Source organism: Ornithorhynchus anatinus, chromosome 10 (assembly GCF_004115215.2).
Source record: "Ornithorhynchus anatinus isolate Pmale09 chromosome 10, mOrnAna1.pri.v4, whole genome shotgun sequence".
NCBI classification, from domain to species: Eukaryota; Metazoa; Chordata; class Mammalia; order Monotremata; family Ornithorhynchidae; genus Ornithorhynchus; species Ornithorhynchus anatinus.
In genome coordinates, this window is record NC_041737.1 from 21,792,133 (window position 1) to 21,818,384 (window position 26,252).

General features: G+C 37.7%; 1 protein-coding gene across 1 annotated transcript in view; it reads right to left on the minus strand.

Moving 5' to 3' along the window:
* Positions 1–9,143: 9,143 nt before the first annotated feature.
* The window catches only part of LOC100081187 (glypican-5), a 700,670-nt gene continuing 683,561 nt past the window's right edge, over positions 9,144–26,252 (minus strand). The window contains exon 6 of the mRNA XM_029072823.2: positions 9,144–11,072. Within this exon, the coding sequence (XP_028928656.2) occupies positions 10,915–11,072 (158 nt within the window). The 3' untranslated portion in view covers positions 9,144–10,914. The remainder of the gene's footprint in view (positions 11,073–26,252) is intronic.

Here is a 26,252-nt window from a genome sequence, read left to right on the forward strand (position 1 = left end):
CTGCATGTGATTCAACAATAGCAATGGTGTAGTGACCCAAAAAAGGCGTGGGAGATCAAGCAAATTCCCAGTGCTGGAAATGAAGTGGTTCCAACCTCTCAGGTTGGAAGCGGCAGGAATACAGGGCAGAAAATCCTTTTTTCATAACTACTACTACCATCACACAACACCAAAAAGCAAGAAGCAGTCAAGGAATTAGCAATCAATCAGTGCTTTTTGTAAGTGATACTCTGTGCAGAGCACTACACTAAGCATTTTAGAGCATAAATTAGTTAGTAGACCTGATCCCTGGCCACAAGGAATTTATAATTTAGCTGGAGATTGGAAGGGAGGGATATTAAAATTAGTTACAGAGATTATCTCCCCACTGTTTCCAGCATCTCCTACTCAAATCCTCCGAAGTATTATGCCTAGTTTCGAGTTTGAAAATCAAACTAAAACAATTAGCAGAAGTTGGGGGAATTTATCACTGTGTAATGGTTATAGTATGGATGATAATGAAAAGTCACTTTCCTTTGCTCTTTAGGGCAGGGAGATGCTAAATTGTAGCAGGAGAGATTTTTTTTTTACACATTGGAAAAAAACCTCCCACAGGGAATTAGATGTGCTGGGAGATGACAGAAATAAGCAGGCGAGCCTGGCAGACTGCAATGGGAAGAGGGGTTATAAGGTTGCTGTTAGCTAGTCACTTCTTCTGGGGCCCAGTCACAAAATAGACATTTTACTTAACAGGGATGTGGCAGAATAGCCTCAGGATATCATTAAAGGAGTGGAGTATTATCAGATTACCATTGTTAAGGGGCAGGCTTGAAAGATAGCACAAGCATCTCTAGATTGATCGTAAGCAGGAGAAAATGCTTTGTCATTTAATGTGGATTCAGGCTTGTTGGCACAGAATCAACCCAATAGTCTGGTAGACAGGCAAGGTAGGATGTTCAAGTTTTTGGAGGCGAATCAAGGCCTTATGATGTGCCCTAGCAACTGTATATTAGGATTGTGTGAGAAAACAGTAGAACATCTATATTGTTCATTTTTACTGCAAATTGAACCAGTGTAACAAAATGTTGTTTTCATTACTCATCCGCCTTGATCCATTATGTGTTACCAAAGGAAAAGAACGATGGATTCTTAGTGCAGTTGAGTTAGACAGTCAATTTGCGCTATTTTGCTGGAAAATTAGAACAAACATATTCTTGCATTTCACGGAAAATTATTATATGCGGTCCTTTGTTTGAGGCTGTAAATCAAGATTAATTGTAATACTCTCCTGACTTCAAATACTATCAAATAAAGGGGTAATGCTATTCTCAAATTAAATGTGAATGACGATGTGGCAATACATTATGTGCCTCCCTAAAGCTAAGACTGAGTCAACATTAGAACAAAAAAGCACCATTTCGAGAAGAAACTGATTCTTACACATGGAGGAATGCAGTGGTTTCTCAATTTTGAAAGAACAAGGTAACTATTTGAACCATAGTTAAGGGCTTCTGAGAATACCATGGACTACCTGAAAAACAAACAAATGGATTTTAGAACAAATTAATCCAAAGAGGTCTTTGGAAGGCCACATGACAGATTAGCATATTTTGGACATTTAATCAGGAGGACAAATTCTCTGGAGAAGACATTAATGCTAGGAAAAGTCCAGGGAACACGAGGAAGAGGCAGATCAGCAGCTAGATGGAGAGAGACCATATTACAATAACAGACGTACCATTAGAAATGTTGTGGATTATGGCAGAGGACAGGATGTTCTGGAGAAATTATATCCATGCAGTCGCTATGAAGAGAAATGACTTGACGGCACTTAATAATACCTGTTATGGGAAAAAGATTCTGTCCCAAATGCTCATTAGTAGCAAATGATCTTTGTGTGCTTGTCTGACTGAAATGGTCCAGTGCAGACCCCAGCTTCTGTCACATTATGTCCACATAAAGATTTTCCCTTGTTTTATTGCTAAGCTTGTGGTTCGTACCACTTGACACTGTTTCCACTTTTGCCTCCAGATCCTTACAGAGTTTCAGTTCAAAAAGAGCCATTTGTTTCTCGGTGTCTTAATAGTCTGTGCTGGTCTATCCACAGCTACCGAGTCCTACTTTTCAGCCATGAGGCGTAGCATGGCCCACTAGATAAAGCACAAGATTGGGAGCCACTATACCAGGTATCTAATCCCTGATATGCCATTTGTTTGTTGTGTGACTTTAGGCAAGTTACTTAATTTCTCTGTGTCTTTAATTTCTCATTGGTAAAGTAGGAATTAAATGGCTGTTTTTCCAATTGCCTTAGACTGGAAGCCCCATGTAGGACAGGGGTGGCTTCTGATCTGATTATGTTGTATCTATCCTAGTGGGGTAGGTAGAATAGTACTTAGCACATAATAAATGCTTAATAAGTACTATTATCATTATTACTGTGTCATTAAAATTTTTCTTCCATCTTCCTTGTTTTTGACTTTCCAACTTTAGTTCTCCATATAAGAGTAAGCAGAGTCCACATTAAGCAGAAAATACATACCATTGGCTTTAAAGTTCTCAAACAGCTCTCCTCTACTACTTTAACTCACTGATATCCTACTAAGCCCCAACCCACTCACTCAATTGCTTTAGTGAAAAGCTACTCACTTGCCCACATTCTTAATCAATCAATCGTACTTATTGAGCACTTTTGTGTGGGAAGTGCTATACTAAATGCTTGGGAGAGTATAATAGGAAAGAGTTGATAGACATGTTCCTTGTTCACAAAAAGCTTAGAGTAAACAGTGGGAGACAGACATTAATCATATTAATAATAATAATGGCACTTATTAAGTGCTTACTATGTGCCAAACACTGTTCTAAGCACTGGGATAAATACAAGGTTATCAGATTGTCCCACGTGGGGCTCAAAGTTTTAGTCCCCATTTTACAGTTGAGGTAACTGAGCCACAGAGAAGTTAAGTGACTTGTCCAGGGTCACACAGCTGATAAATGGCAAAGCTGGGATTAGAAACCACAACCTCTGACTTCCAAGCCCCTGCCCTTTCCACTAGGCCATGCTGCTTCTCGTATAAATATATAAATTATGGTCATGTACGTTGAAGGGATGCATTGAAGGGATGATGGAAGGGTTATTCAGTGTGAAAACTAAATTGCAAGGGTGACACAGAAGGGGCTGGGAAAATAGGAAATGAGGGCTTAGTTTGGGAGGGCCTTTTAGAGGAAATATGATTTTAATGAGGTTTTTAAGGGGGGAGGGGGCAAAATGATTGAATGCTTTAAAACTGATGGTAAGGAGTTTCTGTTTGATATAGAAGTGAATGGGGCAATCTCTAGAGCTTCTTGAGGAGTGGGGAAACTTGGACTTTGTAGGAAAATGATGGTTTTGTTTTGTAGGAAAATGATGGAAGTAGCAGTGTGAAGTATGGCCTAAAGTGGGGAGAGACAGGAGGCAGGGAGGTCATTAAAGAGGCTGATACAGCAGTCAAGGTGGGATAGGATTAGTGCTTGGATTAATGTGGTAGAAATTTAGATGGAAAGGGAAGAGCAGACTTTAGTGATGTTGTGAAGATTTAACTGACAGGATTTGGTGACAGACTGATATGTGGGTTCTCCCCCTATCCTGGAACTTCTCCCCTTCCATATATGACAGATGACTACTTTCCCCACCTTAAGCGCTACAAAAATCATATAACCTCCGAGAGACCTCCCCAGACTAAGCCCTCATTTCCCCTATATGTTCTTCCTTCTGTATTACCTATGCACTTGCGTCTGTACCCCTTAGGCCTTTGATATTTATAGAACCCTAGAGTCCACAGCATTTATGTACATATCCTTATACTCTGCAATTTCCCCTATTTGCAATTTATTTGATGTCTATCATTCTTCTAAAGGGTAAACTCTTTGAGCAGGAGATGTGTCTACCAGTTCTACAGTACTGTACTGTACAATAAACAGTCAATAAATACCATCAATTGATTGATTTAAAGAAGTGTAAAACTGAAAGCACATGTCTGCTAACAAGTAACACATTAATCAAAGATATAACTAAAAGAACTTGTTAGGCTTCAAATTACTTCCTTTATAAATGGGGATTAAGACTGTGATTCCCATGTGGAACATGGACTATGTCCAACCTGATTAGTTTGTAACTACCCCAGCATTTAGAACAGTACCTGGCACATAGAAAGCACTTAGTAAATGCCATAAAAAAAAGAGAGAATTCAGAAGGACTGGGTTCTAATCCCAGCTCCACACTCCACTACTTGCCTCTGTGTGATTTTAGGCAAGTCACTTCACATCTCTGGGTCTCAGTTACCTCATCTGTAAAGTGGGGATTAAGACTGTGAGCCCCATATAGGACATGGACTATGTCCAACTCTGCCTGGAACATTCTAAGTACTTAACAAAGCATCGGGGGAGTAAGGGGAGGAGTTGGACCATAGCTGAAAGAGTCTCGGAGTCGCCCATCCCAGTTTGGCATAGTTTTGGCACGGTTTGGCTCAGCTGGTCTTTGGGAATCCTGACAGGATGCTGCCTCTGCTCCACTTATTCCTGCTGTTGCTGCTGCTGCTGCTTGAGAACACAACAGCCTTCCAAGTTGCCATCCAAGATGACAACTGCATTTCGAACTCTATGGGAGAATCCAAAGTTGTGACTTCATCCCTGTGTTATGTCACAAAGATAACGGGGGAGTCCAAGAATTACTTCTTCCAGTTTGAGGAATTCAAGAGCTCTTTATGTGCTCCCGTGGTTTTCAATGACAGCTACTATGTATTTTATTACATTATCTCCCTCATTGTGAAGCATGAAAGCGGGGTGCATGAGATTCCTCAATCGATCACTGTGCTCACAAGTTTTCCCTCCCCTTTCAATCCTTGTTCAAATTCAGGTGTGAGTGGATGAGGACCAAATGGATCTTGGAGAAGCAGTGTGGCTTAGTGGAAAGAGCACGGGCTTGGGAGTCAGAGGTCATGGGTTCAAATTCGTGGCTCCACCACTTGACAGCTGTGTGACTTTGGGTAAGTCACTTAACTTCTCTGGGCCTCAGTTACCTTATCTATAATATGGGGATTCAGACCGTGAGCCCACAAAGGACAACCTGTTATCCTTTTATCTACCCCAGTGCTTAGAACAGTGCTTGGCAGTAAGTGCTTAGCAAGTAACATCAACATCATTATTATAACTATCTTGGAATATCTCTAAATTGCCGCCTTGCAGATGTGTCTTCTAGACTGTATGCTTGCTATGGGAAGGGAACGTATCTGTCAACTCTATTATACTGTATTCTCCCAAAGGCTTAGTACAGTGCTCTGCACACAGTAAGCATTCGATAAATACCATTGATTTATTTGCTGAACAAATACCACAAAAGTAATGCAAGAAATGGAAATTTAAAAACGCAGCCTTAAGATTTAAAGCATATTGTCAAAGTATGTCCCTGATCCCCACTCCCTGTTCTACCTTCCCATCAGCCTAATAAGAAGATCTTTTAGAGCCTATTTTACTAAGTGGAATCTGCTCTTTGGAGAGAAAGAAAGAAGGACCTCACTTCGCCACCACCAGGATAAAAGAGGAAGATTTTTTCTCTGCTCTCTGTATCCTCCAAGAGAACTCTGGTTGGGGGCTTGGCTCTGTATAGGTCCACCTATTAACAACTAAAAAGATAGTGTCAGCCCTATTGCTTCCTGGGAGACCTAATTTCTTCTTTCCTTCTCTTCAATTTCCTTGCACAAATTCAACAGGTAACCAGACCTCTGAATGGATGTCTTAAAACACACAGCTCTCACCAAAGACTGACTGTAATACAGTATCATCTAATGCCTAATAATTTCAACTATAGCAATAGTTGTTCAAAATATTTTAAAATTAAATCCAGGAAAAGTTGCCTACCTCTGATACTGTGAGGTATCAACTGGTAGTTCCCCAGTTGAATCCCCAGTTGAATTCCTGGAAAATAAAGCTCCATATTCTTAACCTTGCAGACACCTGAGATGGCATCTTTTAGGGATATAAAGCTCCATATTCTTAACCTTGCAGACACCTGAGATGGCATCTTTTAGGGATATGAACTTTTCTTTCACATTTTCCCATTTAGATTGTGATTACCTTCAAGGACAGATACCATGCTCAATCCCCATCTGTGTATTTACTTCCAGTGCTTTGTACAGTGCTCTGTGCTAAATCCCTCTCTGAATTTGGCTGTGCTCCAGCTGATTTCAGCAGGAGAGTGATAGACATTTTAGGGTAAAACAGCTTTCTTTGGGGAACAATTCTGAGTAGTAAGCAGTTTTCTAGGTCTAGCAAAATCTGCTATATATTTTTTTTAATGTCTGGAGTTAATCCAACTTGACCCTGACAGGGCTGTCACTGTGGGTTCTATCAATATGTGGACGGGGGGAAGATATTAATTCTGATTCCCCAGGAATTGAGCCTAGGAACACTGGATCCTGAAGGGCGTTTCTATTCCAATCTGATGTAGAGCTAGACCTATTACTTTGGAAGCAGCTGCATAGCTGCCAGTGGTTGAGTTTTTAAGCCTGCCTGATGAGAGAGAAGAATTGCAGAGAAAATTGGGCAGTAACAACTCTTCTTCCTTCTACATATAGAATCACACTCAGTACCTCTTTTCTGGCTTGAAGATGCTGGTGGGAAAGAGCACTTCCAGAGAATAACCATTTCAATTGTCTTAAAAGTGCTCCATTGCTAAAAATGTATGACCAGGGGAGAAAATATTCAGCCATTCATTTTACTCACACTGTACGGTGTAAAAGCACCCATTACCAAATCAAAATATCCAAGCTTCAATCCCAAGAGATGTTTAAACTATATTTTTAATTAACAATAATGGAGAATACAGAAATGAGTAATTGAAAACTTGATAAATCCATCCAAGGTGTTGTCCACACACAGAATTGGGAATTTTTCTTTATAAAAACTTTAATTAACCAATTTTAACTTTAATCTTATATTTACTATCTAAAGGAATGTGAACATCTGAAAATCCTAGGAAATCTATTTATGAGCAACTCTACCACTCACAACTTAAGAATTCACTTGAGAGAAATTTAGAGCTCAATGAAGATCTTACATAAAAAAGTAATCAAGACACTCTCAAAGCATCTAAACATCTAAGACAATGTTAGGATTGTTAAAAAAAAACAGTTCTTAGTTTGTACTCTTCTGTATGAATATACTTCCACTGATATGTTCTCTCCCAGCAGGCCTTGGGAGTAAAATACATTATCATGTGGCTAAATGACATTCTACTGCCTATTTTTCTTCATCCTGGGGCAGCATACTGGTTATATTAGTAATAATAATTATGGCATTTATTAAGAACTTACTATGTGCCAAACATTTTATTAAGGGCTGGGGCAGATTCAAGATAATCAGTTTGGACTCATTCTTGTCTAACATGAGGGCTCACAGTCTAAGGGAATGTAATGGAAAAATAGTTCCCAATATTGTTAGGATTCATATTTTCTGGGGAAGATCTTTAAAGGGATTTTATTTCTGGAAATTTTAATAATTTAAAAAATGTTCTTGCAAAAGTGGTAACCATTACCAGTATTATCTTAATTCTATGGTTGTAGCTTTAAATTTATGTATGGCCTGATTTATGACCTCATTCTTTTGCTCTGGAGTGATGATGTAGCAACAACCACTACTAGATCACCTGCCTAAAGGAATACATTTTTTTTAATTTTAAGAGGTTATAAAATCAGATGTTTTTGAGGTAAACCAAAAAAAGAAGAAGAAAGTCATGGTTCAAGATTAATCCAAGATCTCAGTTAAGATTTGAGTTAAACAGTGATCATGGCAAAAATTAACAGAGGTGAAAATTATCTCAGTATTCTGTGGAAATTCTGACTACTGGTAGAAACATGCTTGAATCAGCAGTAAGAGTCAATGAAGTGAAAACAGTAGTTCATCAGCACAAATCACTGAGATAAAAGTGCACTGCTGAACTATATTACCTCCCAATTTCACTACCACTCTGAATTTGCATGACATTTTCATGCTTGGCCTCACTCTTCCCACTTTGTCCAACAGCCCTGACTGTTACCATGCCAGCTCTGGCCCCTGGAGGGCCTCCCCTCTGCACCAGATCTAGCAGTAAAGATTCCAAAACTGTCTCTAGCTGTACAAGCACAATCTCCTTTACCTGGAAAACACTGACATGTCAGCTGCTTCCCCTACTTGTAATTTCTTTCAGTGTCTTTCTCCTGCAACAGACTGTAACTCCCACGTACTTAGTACAATACTCTGCACACAGTTAAGTGCTCAGTTTCCTCATCTGTAAAATGAATAGCGGTTTTCCCTCCTATTTAGACTGTGAGCCCCATGTGTGGACAGGTATTGTGTCTAACCTGATAAACTTGTATCTACTCCAGCACTCAGAAAATGCTTGACACATAGTAAATGCTTAACAAATATCTATTTTAAAAATACCACTGATTAATTGATTTTCTCCATTCAGTCCCTTAACATTATATAAAAAATCCTTCAATCAGTACTGTCATCCCAAGACCTTCCCAGTGAATTATTTTCCTTAAAAAAAAAACTAACAGAAACAAAAACCTCTCCAAATGGTGCACCTATCAACTTCACTATCCTGGCCCCATCACAAAGCTATCTTCAGGAACCTAGATAAATCATAACGGACCCAGGTAAATGGAACTGTTTTCCAGATATGCTCATGACTATACCAGTTGCTTCTAAAATCAAATGATTGAATGAGAATACAAGAATGCACAGACATATTCCCTGCTCACAATAAGCTTGCAGTCCAGAGGGGTAGACAGGCATCAATATAAATAAATTATGGATATGTACATTGGTTCTGTAGATCTAAGGAAGGGTGAATAAAGGAAGAAAATCAGGGAGACACAGAAGGGAATGGGAAAAGCAGAAATGAGAGCTTAATCGATGAAGGCTTCTTGGAGTTGATGTGCTTTGAACGTGGGGAGTAATTGTTTATAATTATAATGATGGCAGTTGTTAAGTGCTTAACTAGGTGTCAAGCACTATTCTAGGCACCGGAGTAGATTCAATCAAAACACAGTCCCTGTTCCACGTGGGGATCATAGTTTTAATTCCCATTTAACAGTTGAGGGAACTGAGGAGTGAGGTGATAAGTGACTTATCCATGGTCACACAGCAGACAAGTGGCAGAGCTGGGATTAGAACCAGGTCCTCTGACTCCCAGGTCCATGCTCTATCTATTAGGCAATGCTGATTTGGTTAGTCAATCCATCTAGGAAAGACAGGATTCTAGGGATGGGGAGGGAAAAAGTAGACAGATAGGGAAAGGAATATATTTAATGAAGAGTTCGGGAGTTCAAGATAAGGTGATTTAGGAGAGTTTACGGTTTGGTTTGAGGAATATTAAGAAGGAAGAATTGTGAGTGGGCGTTTGCGGGAGCAGATGTGGGAGTCTGGGAAGATCTAGTGTGAACACTGGGGTTCTAGAATATGTTGGCAGTATCTGAGGTCTGAGCACAGTGTGCCCTATATGCCAGCCTGGGCTTACCAGTTCTAGTGTCAACCTGGGCTAACAGTTCGTAAGCAAAAAATCCAGAAAATAATATGGCTGGCTACCCATTTTTGCCTTCATGTTACTATCTGTAATAAATCATTTTTGCCTAATAAATATTGTTGGCCTCTTGCTTCATTTCATTTTGTTCTTGGGCTCATTGTGTCAGGATGTTTGTGCATTGGGCTCACACTAATTGAGAATGCCAACTGAATGTGACACATTCGAATAGGGACTGCCTTATCTTGCCCTCTTTCATTCATTCATTGGTATTTATTGAGTATGCAGAGTACTGTACTAAGGGCTTGGAAAGTACAATTCTGCAACAGAGACAATCCCTACCCAACAAGAGGCTCACAGTCTAGAAGCCGCTTCAGGTAGTATGGTAGAGGTCACCAACTCAGTTAAAGCTGAAACATTTCATCACAATTTGGAACATTAGTGATTGTGGTTCAACACCTTTGGAATAGGACAACTAGTAATTTTAACTTTTCATGCATTCTGTATTGCCCATTTCACATTTGATATCCACAAGCATCTGAAATAGCCTAGATAGCCAGCTGTTCATGCAAAGTTTAAATTTTAAACAAGATTTCAGGTGGTTTTCAAAACATAATGTCAATGATTGTTATTCCTATATAGATTGTCACCTAAAAATCAATAGGTTTAGTAAGACTACAAAATTATGCCACATGTGAATGCTATACAGCATATCTTAATCTAGTAGGCATAAATTAATCTAGTAGGCATAAGGAGAGTTCTGGCAGGCATTACTCCTAGAAAAATTCTAGATATGGGGGATAAGAATAAACCTCAAACAAAAATAATAGATTGTGAGATTGTGAGTGGCTGGACTAGAGACAAAAAAATCCACAAAATTGCTACTTTGTGTGAAACGTTATTCTTCAATCCAGGTTGCCTGTTCATTAGTTGGAGTTTACATATTGTAAAATATGTATTGTTTCTGGTTAAATTTAATGGTGTTCTCATTTTTGCTGTCTTAGTGTTCACTCTGAAGGATACTCACTATTTTTCCAATTCTACATCCTATATCAATCAAGGTTTTCTCATGCAGGGATTAAAGAAATATAAAACATTGAATCCCCAAAACATACTAGGAGTGTTCAGGTATTCTTATTTAAAATTAATTCATGTAGAATAAGCTACAAATGCAGCACGTTAAATTTGGACAAAAAAGAAAAAGAAATATAAAAAATCAACATATGCCTTACTAAGAAGATACTCAACCACTTCTTAGATCATTTGGAGTTGACATGTAGGAGGTTAATGTGACAAACTGCACTGACAGACATAACTTCTTCATTCAACAGATCCCTTATACAGGTTTATAGGGGTAAGGGGAAGAATGACTGCAATAGGACATACTATCTGTTCTTTTACCAAAAACTGAGAAGTAATGTTACCACACCAATCAGTGAAAATGTTATATATGCAACAACTGCTGTGCATCCTGATCCAGTTTTGTCCAAATTGCTGCCACCGTCTGTTTGATGGATTCGCTTTATGTCATTTAGGTTCATCTCATCTGGCATCCCTGCTGAAGAAAATAGGAAAGTGAGAATATTCAAGATGAGACATGCTTTCTTCAGTATTAGCCACATGATACATAAATGGGCAAATATTGATATAGGAATGCCCAAACCATCCTATTTTGGAGTCTCCTCCAGGTTTCTGACAGATGTAAATTCTTTCAAGAGTATATAAGATTGCATTTCCCCTGTGCATAGAGAAAGCAGTACCCTAGATAGAAACCCCTAAAAATTAATCTAAAAGCAAAGAAAAGGTTAAAATTCCTAAAGAACTTGGAAAATTACTCTCATCACTGTGTTCTAGTAGAAAGACCACTTCAACTGCAGTAAGGAGACCCGAGTTGTAAATCTAGCTCTGCCACTTGCTTGTTGGGTGACATTGAGCAAGTCAATAAACTGTCCTGTGCCTCAGTTTCCTAAAATTGTTTCCTAAAATTCCTAACATTGGACTATAATTCAACAAAATCAAAGGATACCATACATTTTTTTCTTAATATCTAGCTCAGTGCACACATTAAGTATGAACTTTCACAGGAATATAATCATGGAGTTACCATTTGTTTTCTTTTTATGACCATCCTTATAGGGCATATTGTCTTCCAAAAATATTTCATAACAGGGTACAATCAATCAAAATCAACAAGTCTAAATTTAACATTATGGTGAACAACAAATATTGACATTGCAATTACACTGAGGCTGAAAAAAATTCATATACAAAAGTCAATATTTATGTAATTAGGTCAATAAATATATAATTCATAAGGTTAGATCTACTGAATTCAGAAATGAGAGCATTGTAAAGCAGCTCAGCTCTACTGATCTGGTGAATTGATTTTACAGTCTGAGCTCCTACATTATTATTCATTGTTTGGGTACTTGTTTCACCCTTTTGTGTCATTAACCAAGATGAATAAACTAGTGATTCTTTTTTTTTATATAGTTACGACAACAGAGGGTGGCTGTTTGGGTCATAATTTTACACTTATTAAACTAGATCTTAACAAGAGGAAGTAGGGACTCATTTCATTTTGTTTAAACTAACTAAATGCACACAATGTGCTGATAAATATTCTCTTTTCCTTCTAAGAAATGTGAAATATCCTCTGAACTTATTAAATACTTTCTTGTACAATTCTGATGCATTTAAGAGATCAAAAAAATGAAATTAAATGCATTGTCCATAAAAACTTGGGGAAAAAGAATCTATCATACTGCTGTTCTTTCATGGCTCAGTAGTTTACTAAATTGGGTGGATTTGTTAACTCGAATTGCTCCAAATTCACAAAAATTGACTCCCTAAGTAAAATATATGTGAACATTTAAAGTCATCTTAAATGATTCTAAAACTCAAGTAGGAAATGATCCAGTAAAGTTCTTCTGGCAGTTTATGTGTTCTACAATTCCCTCTTCCCAAAATGTTAAAAAAAAAAAAAAGCATGCATCTTCTGTATTGTCTTTCCTCATGAACAGTAATCTTAGACTGTAAGCTCGTTGTGGGTAGGGAAAGCATCTGCCAACTCTGATGTATTGTAATCTCTTAAGCACTTAGTACACCAATTCTAGTACAATGCCACCTGGCCTGTATTAGATTTTTCAGAGCCCTTGAACTACAACTTGCAGAGGATATAAACAAAAGGTAAACTATAATTTGTTTTGGATCAAGATTCTTGATTTTCATTTTGTCCAATGTGTGATTGGTCCAGACATAGCCTCTCGCAGATCTATAGGCATCAGTTAGATGAAGCTTATTTTCGTAGCTGATTAAAGTAGGATGGCAGCATAATTAGTTGAATGAATTTTTCATTACCAATTAGACAAGAGGGAAAATTTTCAATAAAAATATTAAAGATTTCATCTCACTCCAGCTGGCATATTCCATAACCTGATTATTTAACATCATAGAATATGTCTAGGGACCATTTAGATTATGTGTTTTGAATGAAAAGAATATGTAATGGGAGAGTTTTAAACCAGAGAAATACTAGGGAATCAACCTTGTCAAGAAAGAGAATGTCTACACGTCTTAAACTAAACTCTTCAATACCTAAAGCCACTCCACTTCCTAAATTCCTTCCTAAATTCTTTATGGTATTTGTTAAGCATTTACTATGTGTCCAACAGTATTCTAAATGCTCGGGTAGATACAAGATAATTAGGATAGGCACAGTCCCTGTCCTGCATGGGACTCACAGTCTAAGTAGAAGGGAGAACAGGAGAACTGATGCACAGAGAAGTTAAGTGACTTGTCCAAGGTCAAACAACAATCAACTGGCAGAGCTGGGGTTTAGAACCCTGCTCCTCTAATTCCCAGGTCCATACCCTTTCCACTATGCCTTGCTGCTTCTCCATCTCTATAGAGAACAGCACCATCTTCCTTTTCTAGAACTTTATAACGTTGATGTCATCTTAGATTACTTTTTTTAAATTTTCACATTCAGTCTGCCGATAAATACTACCAGATCTTTCTCCAGGATATTGCTCCGATTCTTTCCATGCAAATGACTACCATCCTGGCTTAAATATGCATCATCTTCCCAGCACTTAGAACAGTGCTTGACACATAATAAGTATTTAACAAATATCAAAATAATGATTAGATTAGAATAAACCTCTTCAGTGATTTCCCTGCCTGTAACTCTTCCTTTCATTCATTCGTTCACTCATTCATACATTCAATTGGGTTATTGAGCACTTACTCTGTGCAGAGCACTGTATTAAGCGCTTGGAAGAGTATAATACAACAACAAATAGTCACATTCCCTGCCCAGAATGAGCTTATAGCCAAGATGACTGAAACAAACATCAGTACAAATAAATACAATGATACATATGTACTTAAGTGCTGTGGGCTAGGATAGGGGAAGAACCATGTATGGGACAGGGACTGTGTCAAACCTGATTATCTTGTATCTACCCTGGCACTTAGAACAATGCTTGGCTCACAGTAAGTGCTTAACAAATAGCATAATTATTATTATTATTCAGGGGTCTCAGCCATCTTGTGCCCCAACTACCCCCACTGCAGTTGACATGTTCACCACTAGTGCCCTAACTTAAATCCTGCACCTGACCTAACCTTAACTTTATTGAATTAACACTCCCTGAAGGTACCCAGGAAAGAGGAGGAGAGCCAAGAACCGTGGAGTGAGAGGCTATGAGTGACCTGGCCTGGGGAGGCTGACAAGAATAGAAGACAGTCCAGCATGGAAAGAAGTAATGAGAATATCCTTTGTCAGTCAAATCAGTGGATAAAAGTTGTAATCTTTTGAGTTATCACAATGACTTTGTTATTTCAAAACACCTCATATAAGGATAATAAAGAAGGAATCATAGTTTGCTCTAAGGAACACTCAACAAAATCCCTGAAATGATCAGGTAAAATACATTGTTTGAAGCCGTTTGATGAATGAATCTTTTGCTGAGAAGAGAGATGAACCTGAGTAATCATTTCATTTCCCTATGAATCAAGGATTCAGGAAAGGGTTTTCTTAAGAGGAAAACCACGAATAAAAAATATATTATTTGACTCATTTTTTTAGTATATATTTGAGTAAGGTCAAACATGGATATTTTAGAACTAACATTTAATAACTAATATCTGTCAAACACCTAACCTACCATAACTGGAATTTAAATGCCCTCTTCCTGCCAAACCTAGCTATGAATGCCATTTTGTGTAGTATTCATTCTGGGATGCTTTCCTGGTGATATTTGCTAACATAGAATCTTTGATAAAGTGAGCCTTCACCAACAGAATGATGCTTATAGTGAGTACTAATCCTAGAGCAAGCAAATGACTGTACTCAGAAAATTTTCTTCGGATTTGTAATCAAACAGACCTACTTAGGAACAGCCAAGTACTGATGCAAAGGAACAGAAAATACCCATTTAAAAATAAAAGGGGGAGTGTTCTTTCCTCCAAGTTAAATATGGTTCCTGTGTCTGCAAGAATTTATTTTCAGTTTACACAAAAATGACAGGACCAAATTATTGAATTATTTTGAGTTAATACGGGCAGTCAGAAAGCTTGCCCTTTTCATAGTCAATGAAATTTTAGTGTGAACATTTGCTACATTAATGTGTGTAATTCAAGACATGCATTTAACACCTCGCAAAATACTTATCTGTAACTGTAGGAAAGACCTTGAAATTGACGTTTCTTTAATTCTTAAATCACAATCGTTTAATGGTAAGGGAATCTCACAGTATGTTTCTATTTAAATAATTAGAGTATGGATATACCCTGAAAAAATATACTTGGCTACAAGGAACATTAGGCGCTATGTTATTTTTCTGTAAGATAAAAATGATCTAGAACACAAGGAAGAAAGCTTTAAGGTACAATTCAGAAATTATTTGAACAGCGAGACAACTGTAGTACCAAATGTAGGTATTAACAATTCCATAGAGCAATAAAGTTTTACCACAGAGTTTTGATGGAAACAAAACTACTGAAAGGAAACAGAAAACAGAATCAAATAGTCAGCTTATCTTGTAGGAAACTGTCAAGAGTAGTGGCAGCAAAGCAACAGTCTCCTGACCAAAAGATCCAGCCATTCATTTATTCATTCATTCATTCAATCATTTTTGTCAGGCACTTAGGTTATGCAGAGTACAGTATACAATACAACAATGAACAGACACATTCAGGAGTGAGAGAAGAGGAAAACGGAGCTCAGTCAGGAAAGGCCTCTTGGAGGAGATTTGCCCTTAGTAAATCCAGTGTTTAGTACAGTGCCATGCACATAGTAAGCGCTTAACAAATACCATTATTACTAGTAAGGCTTTGAAAGGGGGAAGAGTAATTGTCGGATTTAAGGAAGCAGGGTGTTCCAGGCCAAAGGTAGGATGTGGGTAAGGGTTAGGCGGTGAGATGGGCAAGATCGAGGTACAATGAGAAGGTTAGCATTAGAGGAGTGATGTATGTGGGCTGGATTGTAGAAGGCGAGTAGCGAGGTGAGGTAGGATGGGGCAATGAGAATTAGAGTTTTAAACACAATGGTGAGGAGTTTTTGTTTGCTGTGGAGGTGGTTGGACAACCACTGGAGTTTCTTGAGGAGTGGGGAAACATTTCCTGAGTGTCTTTTGTAGAAAAATGATCAGGGCAGCAGACACATTCTGCTGAAGTATGGACTGGAGTGGGGAGAGACAGGAGTTATCCACAGAGCTGAAGTGTTTTCTGTCCTTTTCTAATACTCTGAAGCAAGGACCACACCCAATCATTACAGCCAGCTCCTTGAGCAGTTTCACCAATGTTATTTACAAGCCATACACAAATTTAAATTGCAAGAGAAGATCCCCAACAGTGAAGTTCTGGGATCTAGTCAAGCTCCAATCTTAGGAGGTATGCTCATCTTAATACAATTAATTTCTCTAGGGGAGATGTGTGAGGGAAATGATTGGCTGAAGGATATAAGGATAGTAAAAGGATATGAAGGACAGTAAGGAGAACTGAAATGGGGAAATCAAAACAAGGAGAAAAATGGAATTATTTTAAGGTAATAGTAAAACAAAGCCTTAGTCAATGCTACATCCCAGCTAAAAACTGGGAGTCAAATGCTAAGAATAGACTTATGTGGCACACTACCATCAGAAAAGAAGGGCTTTCTGAGCAAGAGCTTCATATGGAAAGAGAAATAGATAAGAAGGCAAAAGAGAAAACAGCATCAGATGCTAAAAATGTTAAGCACAACAACACAAGGGACAACCTTTATAATGTGCCAAATGTGCCTGTGATTGTGGATATCACATTGACATTTTCAGCCACACATGTCGAATTCACACATAGGTAAATTTCACCATTAGTGGTTGAATACACAGGACAAAATATGCTTCAGTAGCATATCTTTATCTTTGACATTTCATAGTGCACATACAAATATAGACATATACCTTTTTTGATGTTTCAATAGTATACACACACACATATGTACATATATATATCATGAAAAACACAACTCCTCCGGGAGGCCTCCTTGACTAAGTCCACATTTTCTCTTCTCCCACGCCCTTCTGGGTCACGTTTGCATTTGAATTTTCACATTTTATTCACCCATCCCTGAGGCCCAGAGCACTTACATACATATCCATAATTCATTTATTTTCTATAAAAATGTATGTATCCTGCTTTAGACTGTAAGCTTATTGTGGGCAGGGAATGTATCTACCAACTCTGTTAAGTTGTACTCTCCCCAGATCAAATTATGGTGCTCTGCACACAATTAGTGCTTGATATGATTTATATCTGTATGTGTATATACTTATATATATAAATATATAATGCACCACAAACACACACATACTATGCACTATACATATTTGAAACATCAAATAAAGAGATGGTATGTAATGAAAGAATTTTGTTGCAACAAGAGATAGTACTAGAAGTTCCAGAACATTTTTTTCAAATTACTTTTGGCCCAAAGTAGAACGTGAGCAGACCTTTAAGCTGAAACATGAGAAATAACTAAACTTAGAATACAGTAAATAATATTTTCACAGGAACATAAATCAGTCAAAATTTGGGAAGGCAGAGTGAGTTCTGAGAGATAAACTGTGGGCAAGTCTGCATTAGATAACTGTATGTTTTCAGGTAGTTATTTCACTTAAAAGGTCTATTTTTGACAGAGATCTGTGTAGAAAGCAAGGTGGCCTCATGGAAAAAACACAGGCCTGGGAGTCAGAGAATATTGGTTTTAATCCTGGCTCTGCCACAGGTCTGCTATGTGACCTTGTGTAAGTCACTTAACTTCTCTGGGCCTCAATAAACTTATCTATAAAATGGAGATTAAATCCTTCTTCCTCCAGTTCAGACTGTTAGTCCCATGTAGGACAGAGAAAGCATAACAATTACTGTATCAGCCTCTTTGCTGAACTCTCTGCCTCCTGTCTCTCCCCTCTGCAGTTCATATATCACTCTGCTGCCCAGGTTGTTTTTCTATAAAACTGTTCAGTCCACACTTCCCACTCCACTTAAAAATGGTTGCCCTTCCACCTCATCATCCAACAGAAACTTCTTACCATGATCTTTAAAGTACTCAATCACCTTGCCCGCTCCTACCTTACCTCTCTGAGTTCCTACTACAACTCAGCCCACTTATTCTGCTCCTCTAATGCCTACCTACTCATTGTATCCACTTTCTTCCATCTTGACCCTGACTCCTTCCTCAAGCCCTGCCTCTGGCCTGGAATTCCCTCCTCCAATATCTGACAATCACTCTGCCCACTTTCAAGGCCTTATTAATATCACATCTCCTCCAAGAGGCCTTCTGCTCCTAAGTCCTCATTTCCTCTTCTCCCAATCCCTTTTGCATTGCCCTTGTATGCTTTATTCCTCCTCCAACAGCCCCACAACACATATACATATCCATATTTATTTATTTATATTAACATCTATCTCCTCTTGTGGGCAGGTAATATCTCTATCATCCCTACTTGTACTAGCTGAAGGGCTTTGTCCTATGAAGGTGTGACAGACATTTTCAAGCTGAAATATTTTAACAAACATTTGAAATTTGATTGAGGAAGGGGAAGGAAAATATAAGAAACAGTACTTTGTGCTGGAAAAGGCAAAATGGCTTTCACCCTAAAATAATGGTGACATTTGTTAAGCCCTTACTATGTGCAAAGCATTGTTCTAAGCTCTAGAACCATAATTATACATCATGCTTCCTTTTTAATATAAGGTAATTAATCAAATTAGAATTACTGCTGACATTAACTTGTGGTCACCTAAAGACTAAGGGTCATGCAGATCATAAACAACAAGGCTATTTGTATGAAAACAATTCAAATGTATTAAGTCTTCAGCATCAACTAACTCCCCTATCCCTTACCTATTTTAATATCTGCCTTCTTTTAGGCAGGGTCAAGTCTACAGATTGCATTGTACTTTCCCAAGTGCTTAGTATACTGCTCTGCATACAGTATGAGTAAATACCACTGATTAATTGATATACACACAATGCACACAAACTAAGGATTGTGACACAAAGTTATCATGTAAAACAGTAATGGTTTCCAAGCTTGAGTAACTGATGGCTTGACGAGTAGATGAACTCTACTACTTCTATATTAAGAGGGACCAACCTGGGACTTGCAAGCCACAAACTCTTTCTCCTTCACTTGCTGGATAGCTGAATGTATGTGCTCAGTGGCTCAATCAGGAGTGAAAATAAACTGGAAAGATCTGAAACAAAAATAGGCAGAACAGGCAAGCCAGTGCAAAAATAACCTGGCTCCCCTGATAGCGGATTGTAATTTGCCACTACTCCAGCACTTGGGATTCAGACCACGAATGAGAATGTAGGCCACCCCAGACCTTGTCTAGGCCATCTCTTGCTTGCTGTTGCTATTCACCGTCAGCTCCCAGGAATACCTACTCTTCTCCTCAAGATGCCACTCTCTACTGATCTCTACTTAACCACCCTGTGTTTTTGCTTTGTGGCTGTTTAATTCACAAGAATTGGCCATTCCTGGTCTATATCAACAGAAAAAAAAAGACCAAAGCCTGCTAAACTGACCATAATGGCTTACTGAAATTTCAAGTTTAGCACTTTTATATGCTAACTCGGGATTGTTTAATATGTGAGGAAATTAACCAGAGTAGCAGCGTTGCCAAATCATCCAGAGAGGAGAAACTGTGAGAAGGTGGTGGTTAAAGCTAAAATTATGCTCCCACAAGAACCGTGATAATCCATGATCCTTAAAAAGCTAAAGAAGCTGGGGTTTCCACAGATGACACCATCACCAGGAATGAGGGAGAAGTGAAGGTGTGGTGCAGGAAGTCCAAGAGGAAGTTGGTAGGGAGCCTGGAAGAGTGGTGAGGAGAGGTTGCCCATTTGGTTAAAAGAAATGTTTAATCAGTGAGGAAATTGGGAAGGGGGCAGTTAGAGAAAAAGAAATGAAACACAGAAAGAAACTACAAGGAGAAGAGCAATTGCATTGAGAGAGTCTGAGAGGAGAAGGAATAGAAAATAATAAATAGAGTGAAGATACACTATGGAAAAGATAATGATAGAAAGTAGAAAAGGAATGAGACAGGAAGAAACAGAAATAGAACTTATATCCCCATAATACATATATAAAACTACAAGTTAATTTAAGTTTAGTCTGTCTCTCCCTCTAGGCTGTGTGCTCATTGTGAGCAGGGAAATGGGTCTATCAACTCAGTTATATTGTACTCTCCCAAGTATATAGCACAGTGCTATATAGCACAGTGCTCTGCACACAGCGAGTGCTCAATAAATATAATTGATTGATTAATTGAGAAATGCTATAATTCTTTGACTCGTTTAGAGGAATCAGATACTGTAAGTGTTTAGTAGAGTGCAAGTTCTTAGTACAGTGCTTTGCATATGGTAAGTGCTCAATAAATATGACTGAATGAATGAATGCTTACTATTCCACAGATGGGGAGGTGTTAAATAGTTTAAGGGTGGAGCTGGAATGTGAGGCTAAAACTCAACTCAAATCAATCAATCAATATTTATTTGATCACTGTACTAAGCACTTGAGAGAGTACACTGCATTGCAGTTGGTAGAAACATTTCCTGTCCCAAGGGGAGCAATTCCTAATCTAAATCTTAAATAACTAAAATGCCTTTTCTCCTTCTTATTAATCATGTTGAAATTCCCTTAGTCCTTTCAACCCTTGAATTTTTTAAAATATTCCTCATTTTCCTATGTTAACAGACTGATTTTGACTTGAAAAAGCTAATTTAAGTAGGTTCCTCATTACTCTAATAAAAAGGTCATGTGTTTTTTTATGATGGGAAAATACAGATTATTCTCCATGCTATTTTGTTGGAATTTGTTGGAATTATAAGGAATGACTGAAGATTTAATGTTACTTGAAACAATGTTTCATGAAAAATGACTTTATATATGGTGAGCATAGAAAATGGATAGTGTGTAATTTTCATAAAAGAAAAAAATTTCTAGAAACTTCTTCTGAGTGTGTTTTTTTTACTGATGGAATGTGGTAGTAAGAAACGATTATGGAGAGATTCCAAATGAGCCTAAGGAAACTTAATTTTAAAATCTATGGGTGATACATCTGCAACACTTTAAAAAGTACTGAATTTGCCAGTGGGTGAGAAAAGTGCATTATTTTTGAAGAAATCTTTCTTTATTTCCAAGTTCCTAATATGTCTCCTTCTGCCTTAGTCATACACTTTAATGGTGGAATCTCTCTATTATTCATCAACTACCTCAAGCTGTTCTTGTTCTGGTCACGTTTCCCTCCTCGATTCCTATAGACAGCCCACATAGGTGCAGTCAAAAGTTTCTTACCAGATAAGAACAAATCTGAATAATGAACTTTGACCCAGATCTTTTTTTTTTTTAAGTATCAGAAACCAAAACTCTCTAGCAACAGCAGTTTCTTTTCGCACAGACTTTTACAGACTTGCCACCTGGAATTAAGACTCTAAGGCTTCACTGACTAGGAGAGGACAATAAGAATAGAAGTCTCTAGAAAGAGAAACTACAATTCCTAGCCTCATTCTTTACCCAGGAATAAGAATGTGAATCTGAAATTTGATATATATAAAAAAGAATTAGTATTGTCCTAGGAGCTGAAATAAAGAAGCTTAGAATCTACAAATGGCCGGCTCTATTCATGTCCAACATTTTGAAAAGGATCCCTGACATAGGGACATAGATGGTAGTTTCTTCATAGAACATGAGAGAAAAGATCAGAGAGCAGTTCTTCTTGTGGGGTATTAAATATAAAAGAGTAAAAAGAAGGAAAAAAGAGAGAGAAATGAACCATAACCGCTCGAGGAAAAGCAAAGAACCAAAAGGAAGACAATACAAAATAACCATCTACACTTTTAGTAGACAGATATTTTCTAGTTTTTTTAATTTCACCTGAGGACTGAAAAAGGAATGCTTACTCAATAGAAGCCAGGTGAGGAGCCAGCTAGTTCATCCTCATCTTGATTCAATCTGAGTTAAACCAAAAATAGGAGTCTGAAATAGTGAATGCAACTTCCAAAAGTGGCTAATCTAAAAGGAGGGCATTCAGACGTCACACTTACAGCTCTGAAACACTTAAGCCCGAGGAATAGCATTGTCTAGTGGAAAGACCACTTCTCTGGGATATGGAAGAGCAGGGTTCTAATCTCAAATCAGTCGCTTGTCTGTTGTGTGACCTTTGGCAAGTATAAATCTCTTACCATCTTTGTATCTCATATGTAAAATGAGGATTAAGATTGCAAGCCCCATGTAGTACATGGACTGTGTCCAACCTGATTAACTTGTAACTACCCCAGCACTTAGTACAATTTTTGGCTTAACAAATACCCTTAACACAAGTTGAAGTGAGTTAAAGAGAAGAACCTGGGGACAGAGAGCACTGGAAGAAAATATCATGGGGAATTCTGGAATCTCTTTCTCTGAAAGTCTTTAAAAGCAAGAATGATTTCCATATTTCTGTGACCTGCCAGAAGGTATTAAGAATGACTAGATAGTCTTTTAAAGATTCATTTTACTACCATGCTTGTAGAATGATATTAGGGTTTTCAGTAAGTTCAGATTTCCATTGATCAAAATTATTCATTCGAATAAACTGGAAAAAATGCCACATGAATAAACCAGAAATTCTATATAAAAATCGCTCTCAGGAAACAGTTGCAGCCAAAAAAGAGCAACAGATGCATACTATTTTCTTGAATGCAAGTGCTTTTAAAGACTATTTTTTATGGATTTGTATTGTGTTTATCAAGGTGTGTATGTTAATGGAAGGTCAAAAAAGGGAATTTAGAAGGCTTCTACAGTTCTAACTTTAGACTCAAATAAACAAATATTTAGCATTTTAAGAATGATTCATTTACTTGCTTAACTATGCATATTATTTACAAATCCATTAGTCTGAAGGACAAAGGCACATTTGAGTATGCTTAAGGGATTTGAAAGAGCGTATTGTTTACCCTAAGGGCTGCACTATTATTTTCCTTATTTAGTCATTTAAACATTTTAGACCCAATTTAGTGCACACATCACAGAGTAAATCTAAAGGTTATTCTACAGTTATGAAGAAGCTGTAGTCACTTCGTCCCAGGAGATGCTGTGCATTACAGATTTGTTTATGTTGGGGATATGCTTATCATTCTCCAAGAGTACAGCAGAGAAAAAGCATCCACCACTGATTTCGTGGAAACAGAAAATTTCAAGTGGAATCACCTATCTGATGCTTGAAAAAAAATATATTTTAGTATTAACAGAATGCAATAATTAGCTATGTAATTAGTATAGTAGGTGTCTTTTTATTGTATAAATTTTGGATGTATGACTGCTAAGGTAAGAAATGAGCATATGCTAATACAGCAATTATCTATATCAAAGCTATGTACTTTACCAATCTAAATTTGACTATCATCTGCCTGAGTGATGGTCAACCTGTAATCATATACTTACTGCATGCAGGGAGTCTTTGATAAAATACATTAGAGTAAGGGATTCAATTGTGCATTGAAGGTACATCTTATCATAACTCCAAAATTAATAGGAAAATTGTTCATACTTAGAATTCATTTTCAGTGTCTATGAACCCTCAAAATAAAGATAGATTCCCAAACTTCAAAGTCCCAGGGGAAAGATTTTGTACATGAGCAATAGAAATGACAAATTTTCCTGGGCATGCCAGTGACCAGAACATATATTCTCTCCTGTTACCACTTAGTAAATTTTAAAACTGAAACATAATAAGGAATTAAGCAACCCCCACTTGAAACAGATTTAAAGGTGAAAATCAAATATATCTTCCAAGGATAAAAACTTCAAGTAATATCCTCCTAGTGTGCAAGTATAAGAAGCTACGAATGCAAGGGAAACCTTTATTTGAATTAGAAAAAGCACATAAACTGAAAAACCTAACACTGAAATGAAAAATCAAGGTTGCTGTTTGTTGTATGCATCAAAGATACCTGTCTTGTCTTGTCTTATGCTGACAAGTCATCTCAAAGTAATGAGATTTCATGCATGTAGCACCTCTGGCCTAGTATTCCCTCTCTCTTGATATCTAACAGACTATCACCATACCCACCTTCAAAGCCTTATTAGGATCACATCTCCTCCAAGATTATGCCTTCATTTCCCCTATTCCCTCTCCTTTATGTGTCACCCTTGCACTTAGGATTTGTGACCTTCATTCACTCCACTCATTCCCACAGCACTCAAGTACATAGCCATAATTTATTTTTAAACTTGTCTCCCCTTCTGGACTGTAAGTACTTGTGGGCAGGGAATGTATCTATCATCTCTGTTATATTGTATTCCCCCAAGCACTTAGAACAGTGTTCCATGCACAGTAAGTGGTCAATAAATGTGGTTGACTGATATGAGAGATTATACATATCTATCTGGACAGATGGATGGACTTTTTGTATACTGAAAATAGCTCACTGTGGGAAGGGAATGTGTTTGTTTATTGCTATTTGGTACTCTCCCAAGCACTTATTACAGTTTTCTGCACACAACAAGCAGTCATTAAGCAAAGTGAATAAATGAATGAATGAAAATTACTAGCTGGAAATAGACCCCCATATCTGGTTTCTTTTATAGCACAAAGGTATTCTTGGAATGACTTATGGAAAAAAGAAAAAAACCCACAAAAATAAAAGGCAGTAGAGAAACCTGCCTTCTCTGAATATTGCTTGATAAAAACCTGGGAATCATTATTGTCAAGGTTGCAGCTTTGTTCAAGGTTGAATCTATGGGTCTGCCAATGAATACTATAGGGAAATTATATTAATCCTTTTCCACATACTAAGGGAATTAGTTCCAGTACAACCAAATGTCTAACAGGAGTCCTTAGAAACACACACAGGTGTGGTCTAGTCAGTGGTCTAGTCCATCCTTTGGCCAACATAAATAGTCCTTTTATTCCACACATTTTTTTCATGCAATTTCTATAACCCACCTGATGATATCCCACAAGACTAACTCTCATTCAGGGATTAAAATATTCTGTGAAAAAGAAAGTGTCCTAGGTATCCAGATCTTATAGAATATCAGAGTGACTTATGAAACCATTAAATATATTCTGTATTCTCTTTTTAATCCCCCCAATTTGAGGAATATCAACTGGTGATTTATGAAATGTGTCTTGATGTTTATGGAATAAATAGTAATAGTTCTCCTATTTGTCTTTATTCTTTAGGAAGAATTGAGTTCCCTTAAACTGATATCAACTCTGAAATAATGCTGAATAAAGAATTAATCTTCTTCAGAAGAGTTTGATTTTCAAATTTCAGTTCCTTCTAAATTTTAAGGCCATGATTTGGCAGGTAGACACTGAATCTGCTCCAGCATAAAGATTCCTATGATCCCTATGATCTATGGACCACAGCTAATTTCTTTTATATTTTAGTCATATGTTGACTATTAGTTGGATTCAGTCAGCACAACCAGTGAAATTTGTTGTGTGCAAATAATCTTGGGGTTGCTCTTGTGTAAAGAGCTTGGCTCTGGGAATCAGAAGACCTGAATGTTTATCCCAGCTCTACAAGTATAGAAGCATCAGGGCCTAGTGGATAGAGCAAGGGCCTTGAAATCAAGAGGGTCTGCATTCTTAACCTAGCTCCACCACTTGCCTGCTGTGTGACCTTGGATAAGTTACTTCACTTCTCAATGCCTCACTTACTTGATCCATAAAATGGGGATTAAGACTGACAGGGTCTGTGTTCAACCTGATTAGATTATAGACCCCAGTGCTTAGTATAGTGCCTTGCATATTGTAAAAGCTTGACAAATTCCATAAAATAAGTAGGGGAATGCCTGTGGGGAATAAGTCATCAATGTGAATGTTTCTGATTAGATGATTCCCTAAGACCATCTGTGAAGTGGACAGACCCAGCAGGAATCCTGAAAAAATAGCTGGCTAAATGTCAACAGCAAAGATCAATCAGCAATCAAGTCTACAGCCTCCTGTGTCATAACACTGTGGCAGAGTATTGGTCTAATATTATGGATCATTTCAGCCTTAAATGGACCCTGCACAAAAAAACCCTCCCCATTCACTTTGCAATGGACTGTACCCCTGCCTCTCTACTCACTCGTTACATCCTGTGCTCCAGCAGGAATTTGGCTGGCAGGGAAGTGAGACTATGATAAGCATTGTCTAAGCCACGACCAAAATAATTCATTCCTCCTTACTGCTTCTAAGCCCTGAAGTTTCA